Genomic DNA, 10562 nt, shown 5'->3' on the forward strand with positions numbered 1-10562 from the left:
CTCCCTGAACCTCTTTCCTTTCGTGCCACCACTTATTTATTAATTCATCATTTCATAAACATACTCCTCAACTGTAAGAAAGCACCACAAAGTACTGTAGTTTACATGAAGAAAAGCAATAGCAATTATAAATAAAAATAATTAAAAGCAGTTATTTAAAACATGTTAAAAACTGATTAAAGTCAAGCTAGGTAGGTTGTCCGCCCACCCGCCCAGCAGTCAAAATTGGCTGCTATCTGAGCTGCTCTTGGAATCCTTTCGGATAGAAAAAGGGGGTCGGGAAGTTGTTTGATTCCCTCCCCCTCTTTCTTTCTTTTTTTCTTTTTCCTTTCTCCTCCTGTGATGAGGCTGCATTTTAATATTTTATTGTTTCAATATTTTAATGTTGTATTTTAGTCTTGTTTTTAAGTTGTATTCATTCAACTTGTTTTTGTTATTGCTTGTTAGCCGCCCTGAGCCCGGCCTTGGCTGGGGAGGGCGGGGTATAAATAAAAAATTATTATAATCATCATCATCATCATCATCATCATCAAAGCGTTATCGAAACCAGAAACTCGCGCTGCGTGCATTTCTCTTCACCTTTCTTATCTCTATGGTCACCCGCCCTACCGAAGCGGGCACGCCCCCCTGGGCCGGTTTCAATAAATCTCGCGAGGTCTCACCCCCTGTCCCATGCTAATATGCCGGAGTCTACGCTCCGCCTCCGCGGAGTGGTCTCGCGAGACTTTGGGGGGAGAGGCCTCGCGAGAGCGGGGCTTGGCTCCGGCCGCCGGTCCATCATGGCCGGCGCTGAGGGGAAGGCGGGCGTCGGCGGGCGAAGGGGACGCGAGGCACGGACCAGCCTGACCGCCTTCGTGCTGGGAAGCTCCGTGGCGGCCGTGCCGCTACTGCTGTCGGCGCCTCCGCCGGCGCTGCTCTCCGGGCTGGGCTTCCAAGGCCGCGCCGCGCTGGCCCTTCATGTGGCCGGAGTCAACGCCGCCCTCCTGCTGGCCTGGGGTCGCGCCCCGGGGGGCATGTACCAGGTAAGGGCTGGGAGGAGGGCGTGTCCACGCGAGGCCCCGCCCCTCGGCGGAGGGACTCGCCGAGTTCGTGGGCGTGGTTAGTGCAGAGTCCGCCCACTTCTGCCTGGGAAGGGCGTGGCCATACCTTTGCTATAACTTGGTTAGACACGCCCAGGCGTGTGGCTCTTTCCCCTAGGTGTGTCTAACCTAGGGTGGTAAACGAATTCTAAGGTCTCAAAAATGGAATAAATATTCATAGATGCATGCATATCTAAATACAACGGTACCTCGGGTTACATGCGCTTCAGGTTACAGACTCCGCTAACCCAGAAATAGTACTTCGGGTTAAGAACTTTGCTTCAGGATGAGAACAGAAATCGTGCTCCGGCGGTGCGGCGGCAGCAGGAGGCCCCATTAGCTAAAGTGGTGCTTCAGGTTAAGAACAGTTTCAGGTTAAGAACAGACCTCTGGAACAAATTAAGTACTTAACCTGAGGTACCACTGTATAAATAATCCATGTGTCCGAAATAGTTCAGGAGAGCAATCCTGAAGCCATGTTAACTCCCCCAATGAACTTCAAATATTCCTCTGCCAGTAAGGGAAGCAAATGGCTAAAGCCCTTCTTGGCTTAAAGGGGGCATATTTGCGTATGAATAGGGTGAGCCTGTGACCTGGATTCAGGAACTAAAGTATTAACCATCACAAAAATGGCCAGGCTTCCCAGGTAATGCAACCAGCAACCATTATCAGGTATCCTGGAAAACAGGATTTCTGCTGTCGACTGTCTCCTATGATGCATGTATGATGTTTTGGGGGTGGTCTTTGGCTAAGGCAGTTGGGCAGCGTCAAACGTCTTTAAAGGCTCCTGCACTCTTTTGTTCAGGGTCTCTCTCATTGTGGAAGGAGGGGAGGGAACTCTGTTGCAACAGAAAAATATATATATATCTGCCTTGCTTTCTACTGGATCCTGCCTCCATCCATTCTTCTCTGACTGATCATGGACTTAGGGGACTCAGAGTCCCATGGGGAGTTGGACAGCAAAAGGCAAACCCCAATTTTTACATCAAAGGCCACTCCCTTCTCTGCTTAAGGAGTGGTGTGGCTATCTCCTTAATGAGTTTGCTTTTCTGCTCCTGACCCAGATATGTCAGCTCTGCTGAATGGCTCTCTATCTTCTTATACCAGTGCTTAGGGCTGAACCATGGGGCAAGTATGTCCCTGCGCAAGCGCAGAGTGCTTTAACCACTGAAGCAGTCCATGCCTGTGAGGCGCCTTGCAGCACTCTGACAACTGGGCTTGTTTACTTGTCCTAGGCTGGCACTTGCTTCGTCAAGTACATAAAGCCAAAGCTGCTGAAATCATAATGTCGTTATGCAAATCTATGGCGTGGTTCCATGTGCAATACTGTGCACAGTTCTGGTTGCCCCACCTCAGAAAGAAAATTTGTGGAAAAGGTTTAGAGAAGGGCAACCAGAGGATCAAAGGGGAGAAGCGACTTGCCTATCAGAATAAGTTGCAGCATTCGGAACTTAGGACCTTTTCGTTTAGCAAAAAGACAAGTAAGAGATAAAATTATAAAAGCTGATAGAATTATGCATGGAATGGAAAAAGTGGATAGAGAAAAGCTTTTCTTACTCTCTCACAATAACTTGTGGACATCCATGAAGCTGAATGTTGGAGTATTCAGGACAGGTGAAAGAGAGGGCTTCTTCACACAGTGCATAGGTAAACTATGAAACTCCCTCCCATGGTGGGAGGCAGTGATGGCCACGAACTTGGATGGCTTTAAAAGAGGATTGGGCAAAATCATGCAAGACAAGGCTGTCACTGGCTGCTAGCCAGAATCGGCCTCCATTATTCCTCAGTTGCTGCGCATAGTGCTGTTTCACTCATCTTCTGCTTGCAGTTTCCCCACAGGCTTCCGGATGGCCACTGTGAGAACAGGATGCTGGACTAGATGGGCCATTGGCCTCATCCTGCCAGGCTCTCTCTTACCTGTTGTGGCGTGACTTGTTTTAGCCTGGCACCTATTTTGTCAAGCCCACGGTCGTTTTTGCTGTGGCTGGTCTCTTAAAAGTCTTCAGCGTTGTGTTAGATCTTAATGTCTTGCTGTAGGATAAGTAGGAAAAGTTTGAAGAGGAAACCTCAAGCCCTTACCCCTATTTGAAATAAGGTTGCGCTGAAGATTACGATGCAAAGTCTTCCCCGATAGATCTCATCTATCTTTTTCTCATAAATGATATTCTAGACAAATAAGCTGTAGAGAAGAAGGGGAACCTGCAGTCTTCCATTTTTTTTACTCGAACTTCCAGTATCACCAGTGGTTGGGGAGGACAATAGGAGTTTGGAGCAGTGGTCAGGATAGGCATATTTCCACCCAGGGGTTCCTGTTGTCAATCCCTCCCATGGTTTGCTGGAGAGATAGAACTGCCTTAGGATTTAACTTTAGAACTGGTGACTTGTGGGGTAGGAGTATGTGGGGTTGCCCCCCCCCGGCTGATGGGCAGGTGAGTTTTTGACTGTGCCTTTTCTTGCCTTGTAGATTGCCATCCGTGCCTGCTTCTTGGGCTTTGCATTCGGGTGTGGTTTATTGCTCAGCTTCGGACAATCTACGTGGAAGCATTTTGGATGGTAAGAGGGCAGCACTTTAGGTTTCTGAAAAGAAAACTGGGGGCACTGGGGGACAGCTCTCTTGTCCCTGGAGACTCCTGGGACCTGCACTCACCTCTGTTTGGCTGGCCTTGAGCCTCTTAGGGGCACTAGGAGAGCCTGCCATAGGAGACAAATACTACTTAATTCATTGTTTCTGAATCCATTTTTTGGAGCCCCTTTTCTCCCCTGCCTTCTATACTCAGGAAATCCTAGCTGCTTGCCAGGGGACAAAAGCAGACACCTGGAGGGGAATGTCTGAATAACTGATGGTTCTTAGTTTGAGGTGGTTACCCTTCCCACTCCTAATTTTGGATGTGAGACCTAGGTATCTGCTCTGTAAAATATATATATAGATGTGTGCAAGTTCTTCTCACTGTTTTAGGACACCTGCATTTAGTGACGTGAATGATGCTATATTTGAGTCTGCATGCTTCCTGGAAAAGGAACCATCCAGAGAATGCGCCCACCCTTGTAATATCGTTTTTAAAACAGCATTGGAGATTAAGCAGCTGGTGTGTTGAGCAGCCCAGTTTACAGCTCTTCAGAAGAGCAAACCTAGAGTTAAAACCCAGGAAGCTGAAACATGAGGGTTTTACTAAGTCCCTGGTTGCTCTTTCAGGTATATGTGTTCGCTCTCCTTCTTCCATTATTCTGAATACTTGGTGACAGCTGTTAACAACCCCAGAAGTCTCTCCTTGGATTCCTTCTTGATCAACCACAGCTTTGAATACAACCTAGCTGCAGTCTCATCCTGGGTTGAGTTCACCGTGGAAAAATTCATTTGCCCAGGTCAGTAACTATTGAGTTCTTATGCAAGTGAAACAGAAAAACTCAATCATTCTAATGGGAGACCCAGAAACATGGACTTGGAGGCAGGTCTGAAAACGAAGCTGTTTCTCTCCCCAACCTGAACTAATTGGGGCAATATTGACCCCTCACCTTTAAAATGATCTCCCCTTTGAAGGTGTGTTTCACCACAACACTGATACTGTTTTAGCAACAGGTGAAGACACACCTCTTTGCCCAGGCTTTTGGGGAGGGATGAAGTATGTATTGGGTCCTTGAATCTCCATTGCTGCTGGTGGTTTGTAACTGAAGTCTGTATTTTGCTACATGCTGTTTTTATCTTCTTTTTTAAACTCTTGGTGCTTAGGCCATATATTCTTTCTCTAGGACCTCTGGGTAGAAAGGCGGGTCATAAATACTTTAAATAAATAAGAACTTGGTATGCTGAAACAAGGTGTAGGACTTGGCCTTTCAGTGTCAAGGGGCTTTGCATGCATTATCTCAGAAAGCTTCTAAGTTAGGCCGGGGTTGCTATCCTACTATTGCAGGTACAGAGGCTGAGTAAGCAGCACTCCTTTTGTGAAGGCCATCTACTCAGCTTATTACCACCTTGAACCAGAGACTTCACAGCTTGCATTAATAGCTGTAACAACAGCCCTTCAGTGGTGGCTGAGAGTGCTCTATTCATTGCAACCTGCTGGCCCTCAGTTACTAATACACGCCTGAAAATGCTGATAACAGGGTGAACTTGTTGCCCCTCAAGCTTATTCAGAGGCTGCATCGAAAGATGGCCGCACACCACTTGTGTGTGGCTTTAGCTCTCTGTCATTAGTTGGACCGTTTTCTGACCCTTCTAAAACACTGACTGTTTTGACTTCATGCTCTGACATTAAGGTCCTTTTTTGTTTTAAATGACACTGTGAAGGGGGAGGAGATCACTGTTATCAACTAGTGTTTATGGAAGTTTGGCTTTGATCTCTGTATTCTGCTTCTTGTGTACATTGAATTGTGAAGTTTGCAGATGGGTCTCCACAGAAGTTAACTAGCCCACATACCTTTGTTGTAGCCCACCTGCTGGCACAGACTTCTATCAGTCATTTTTGGTCCAAAAGAAAACCAAAACCTAGCTCCAGTGCAGCTGTCTGCCCTGGTCCCTTGTGAATAATGTATTTTTGTGAAGTTAATCCATTTGTTACAAGCGCCGAGTGCCTCCTTTCCCCTTCTGACCGGTGCAGCTGCAACTCTACCAGAGTGGCACCATTTTGCAACCTGCGCTTGCTCATTTGCAGAGATGAAGCAGATCACTTGGCTGAGTTCGGCAGGGCTGCTCATGGTGGTTTTTGGGGACTGTCTGAGGAAGGCTGCCATGCTCACAGCTGGCTCCAACTTCAACCACATTGTTCAGAATGAAAAATCGGAGACTCACACTCTTGTGACCAGAGGTGTTTATGGCTGGTTTCGTCACCCATCGTACGTCGGATGGTTTTACTGGAGTATTGGGACCCAGGTACTGTTGCACAGCTTAGTGCATCTTGTAATATTTTGGCTCTTTCGGGGGGTGGAGGGGGTACCCTAGGCTCCATGAGTTTTTAAGAGGAATGTGTGATAGCGTATAATTCATGCATCCAGTCTTCCAGTTTTCAGAGTGGTTTAACAGTCAATTCCTTGTCGCAGGAAACTCTGGGAATTGTAGTTCTGGGAGGGGAATAGGGGTCTCCTAACCACTCTTGACACCTTTAACAAACTTCAGCTCCCAAAATCCTTTGGGGAAAGAAGCCAGGGTCATTGAAAGTGGTATCAGAATGCTTTAAACATATGGTGTGAATGCAGCCTACGAGTCTCTTGAGCTTTCCAGTTCTGATGTTCCTGGCAGCCATTCTCCTGCATTCCTTGTTTCAGGTATTGCTGTGCAATCCAATCTGCATGGTGGGCTACACGCTGGCATCCTGGCGCTTCTTCCGGGAGCGGATAGAAGAGGAGGAGATGACCCTGATCCATTTCTTTGGGGAAGAGTACCTGGCCTACAAGAGGAGGGTCCCTACAGGCTTGCCATTCATCAGAGGCGTGAAAGCGGAGCTATGAAGACCCCAGGGCTGGCATTGAGCAGAACGTGGGAACTCCCGGCTCCAGGGCCGCCTGGCCTGGCCTGTGCAGAAGAACAACGGTGACATACGTGCCGTGCCGGTACAGTAGCGGTCAGTTTTAATACCTAGTGAGTTTCCTGGAGGTTTGTGAAGGGCTGGGCGGAAGCTCCATACCTTAGGCAAAAATAGATGTCCTCCCTTGACATAAGCGGGAGAAGGAACTGCCTGGATGATCAGAGCTGCACTGAATCCTCAAGGCCGACTTTGAAAGGAAAACAATTTTCGTTGCTCTGCCTCTTGCAGCTTTGATGGACCAAAGTGCACCAAAGCAGATTTCAATGACAAGCTCACCCTTTGAGTAACCACTATTGCTCCCTGGAAGGGATTTGGATAGAAACTCACCTCTCTAGTCGAAAGTTTTTCTTTTCTTTTTTAAAGCAAAGGGGCCCAGCCCTTCCAGTTCTTCCCCCTCCCCACAAACGCCGCCCCACCAAAGGGCAAGCCCAGCACAGCTTTAACCTCTGGGCCTGATCTCCTAAGCACTCTCCCAAGGCTGGGCTGGCAGGGGGTAGGGCCTGTTTGCAGCATCCAGGCCCTCTGGTTCTATCTTAAAATGCATGACAACTCTCAAGATTAACAACACAGGCAAAAAGATCTCCCTTCCCTTTGCCCTTTTTCCAAACCAGGCTTGCAATACACCTCACAAACGAATGAAAAAAAGAGAAGTCTTTGCACCTAAATGTTATGGTCTCCTGTTTCTTTTATGGCCATTTTGACGTCCCTCCTGGTTGAGCGGTCCTGTCTCACTCCTACTGCTCAGCCTCACAACCTTTGTCTTCATTCCACATTTTTGATAATGACCACCTCTCCTCCCACCAGAATCCTGCTTGTGTAGCAAAAGTTCAAATTCTGTTTCTACAAAGTGCAAGGGGATGGTTGCTTTTGACTTTGCATACTGAACAAGTATTACCTTGGCAATATATATTAAGCAGGATGCACATGACTGACTGGGAGAGACTTCCCTCGTGCGCGCCCCCCTCTCCCTGGCTGCCTTTTAAAAAAGTTTCTCGCTGCACACTTTTCCATTTTAATATACCAAAGAGAAGTTTAATGTGTTTCTGTTTCTATTGATCTATTTATAATGAAGATAGGAAATAAGACACTTGCAAACTGCGGCCAAGACTGGCAGAAATGGCATTTGGGGGGCCAGTTGCCATCCAGCTATCATTCTGTCTGTACCCACCAAGGATGATTCCTTAAGCTGTCATCTGTCCACTTTCTTTGATTTGTAAATGCAAAACGGCCAAAATCTCAAGTAAGCAGCTTTAATTTCTCTTTCACTCTGTGACATCCTTGTTTACAGAGGGGTACGCAGGCTTTTGTGCTTCTTTATTTGGGGCACTTTTTGGGGGGCGGGAGGAGAAAATGAGGCAGGTGCACTTAAGAGAGAGGGGGGGGGGAAATAGTGCAAAAATAGGTCCAAAACAATTCTATGCTTAGGAAAAGCTGGATTCTACACCTCTGTATAAATTAAGACAGTCTACATAGTGTCCCCCATTTCCTATTGTACCTGTAGAGTCTGCTTTTAGCATTGGAAATTTCTGGTCAATAATTCCCCTGCTGTCCAGAGTTAGGTAGGAGCTCAGACCTTGCCCTTATAGACTGCATTGCCCAAGAGCTTCTGTTGACCTTAATTCTTTAATCTGGGAGCATGGCAGAGTTAATTTTAGGCGTGTGATGGAGAGACACAACTCATGACTTGGAGCTTCAGGGCGATTTGTTTCCTCGGTGGCTCGTTAAGAATCAAGCAGGATCTGAAAAAATCTGTTCTGTTGCTTGTGAACTATCCGGTAGTGATTGAGAGCCCCTTGGTTGGCTTTGGTCAAATGTCATAGTACAGCTTGGTGGGGGAACCTGTTGCACAGTTGACCTACTGCAACAGAAAACTGAAGCTTCTTCCTTATGTTGAGTAAGTCCATTGACCCATGTTGCCTAATATTTGCTTGCTCTGATGGGGAAGAAGATTCATATACGGTTCATATACGCCATGAGATGGGGTATTGGTTGCAGAAATCAGTTTCCCCAAGAAAATCAGTTTTAATAAATAAATAAAAGTTTCTAGTCCTTGTGGCTGCAAAATGAGCTTGCATGGTGGAGGAAGGGTATGTCTGGTTGAATTTTAAAATCTAGAAAGTTGCTAAGGTTTTCAAGGGTCAGAGTCTGACCTGTCCTACAGAGGGTGGATCCACTGAGATGAATGGGCATGTCTAAGGTCCGTTCATTTCAATGGGTCTGCACTTGGTTGGATGAGATTTGAATTCCCTGCATAGCACGTGTGTAGTTTGCAAACCCTGCTTTGTACGGAAGGGGCTGCAGCTGAGGGGTAGCTCTGTGCTTTGCATTCAGGAGGCCCCATATTCAGTCCCCAGTTGGGGACTGTCCCCTGCCTGAAACCTTGGATTGCCGCTGCCAGTCAGTGTAGACGGTACTCAGGTAGATGGATCCAAAGATCTGAAGCAGTATCAGGTCGCACCCTGTGTTCCCACTTCGGACCTGTAGGCTCTCCTCAGTCAAAATACATGTCCATATCTGTAATATGCAGGCAATATCTGTAATATGCAGAAGCAAATTTGTTTTTTTAAAAAGTATGCACATTTAATCAAATCAGTGTAATTTGTATGGATTGTGGAATACAGCTTTTATTAGAACGAATTTTGGATGTATAATCCTAGCATCATTATTATAGAAATCATGGTATACACACAGGTCTGCCTCCCCCTCTCCTCCCTCCCCCTCCCCCCGGCTGCCCTGGTAACTAGCCAGTTTGTGTTGCCAGGAGAATATCCTGAGATTCCCTCTGAAAATTAATCATGCTGTTTTTTGCTTTGTTACCTCGGAAGCTGAGAGGCAGTTATTTACTTTCCAGTCCCTTTGGAGCAGTCGGCTGGCAACCAGCCAAACAGAGGATCAGTTCTGTTCTCTTGTATTTTTAAAAGAATAATAAAATATTTTTAAGTCTCTATTCTTTGGCAGATGTTGACAGCGCCCCTTTCTTAGATCATATTTATTTATTGCATTGACAACCCCACCTTTCCTCCAATAAGCTCAAGGTGGTGTATGTAGCCCATAATATGAGCCTCACAACAACCCTGTGTGGTAGGGTAGTTGAGACCTGATGACTGGCCCAAAGTCGCCAAGCGGGGATTTGCACTCTAGTTTCCCCCTCATAATGCATGACTGGGAATAACCCCATAATTATGGGTGGGCAAGGAAGGGGCCCTCTTATTTCAAAACCATTTCGGCAGGTGTTGGGAACCTGCAGCCCTCCAGATGTTGGACTCCCAATTCCCATCAGCCCTAGCCATCATGCCAATAGGAACGGCATCAGGGCCATCTGTCTTCAAACGGAAAACAGGTATGTTTTTTTCCACACGCACCCCAATTCTAATAGCACAAATACACATCCTTAATTATCATACCGAGCATATAGGATGCATTTTGTGAAGGTTGCTTAATGAAATCCATAAGCGTTAAAGGCAAGGAAAATGTTTGCATCTAAGTGAGTGTTTCCTGGCCTTGCAATATAAGAGGAATGTCCTCCACCCCCGAATTAAACTTGGACACACATCAGGGATGACTATGTGAGTGGGGAGTCCAGCAGCATTTGGAGGTCCCTGTTTCAGAGAGCGAGTTACCTTCTTGGAAGGAGGCCAGCCCACATCTGGCTGCTGCAGAGGTGCAACAGGTGAGCTCCTCTGAAGGTAATTCTGCTCTGGAGGGTTTGGATCATTTAACCACATTGTCCCAGAACAGCTGGGGGCTCTCTAGAGGTTTCTGAACTACAACTCCATGCACGCTGGCCAAGGGCTGTGTTTCCTTGGGCTGATGGGAACTGTAGTTCAGCAACAGCAGGCGGGTCCCCACATCTGCTCAGGAGACATGGCAAGATTGCTGGACCCCAGGAGAGGCTCACAGGAAATAAGCAAGGCCAAAACGGGGGGTCAGGCAGAGAGACACAGTGGGCAGGCCTCTTCTGCAC

General features: G+C 47.0%; 1 protein-coding gene across 1 annotated transcript; it reads left to right on the forward strand.

The window, feature by feature from the left end:
• The first annotated feature begins 665 nt into the window (after positions 1 to 665).
• On the forward strand, positions 666 to 9543 carry ICMT (isoprenylcysteine carboxyl methyltransferase). The gene is made up of 5 exons (XM_083513252.1): positions 666 to 1022; positions 3544 to 3632; positions 4273 to 4442; positions 5729 to 5946; positions 6339 to 9543. The coding sequence occupies exons 1-5, from the start codon at positions 681 to 683 to the stop codon at positions 6519 to 6521; spliced, it is 1002 nt and encodes a 333-aa protein (XP_083369378.1). The 5' UTR covers positions 666 to 680; the 3' UTR covers positions 6522 to 9543.
• The last annotated feature ends 1019 nt before the right edge of the window (positions 9544 to 10562 follow it).

Source organism: Podarcis liolepis (genome assembly GCF_965112155.1).
Source record: "Podarcis liolepis genome assembly, chromosome: 7".
NCBI classification, from domain to species: Eukaryota; Metazoa; Chordata; class Lepidosauria; order Squamata; family Lacertidae; genus Podarcis; species Podarcis liolepis.

What these genes read in the sequence shown, in the direction of transcription:
- ICMT (XM_083513252.1), top strand. Translation starts at nt 681, where the DNA reads ATGCCGGAGTCTACGCTCCGCCTCCGCGGAGTGGTCTCGCGAGACTTT. An exon ending in GGAAAAATTCATTTGCCCAG is followed by an intron (nt 4,443 to 5,728) that starts GTCAGTAACTAT and finishes GCTCATTTGCAG; the next exon opens with AGATGAAGCAGATCACTTGG. An exon ending in ACTGGAGTATTGGGACCCAG is followed by an intron (nt 5,947 to 6,338) that starts GTACTGTTGCAC and finishes TCCTTGTTTCAG; the next exon opens with GTATTGCTGTGCAATCCAAT.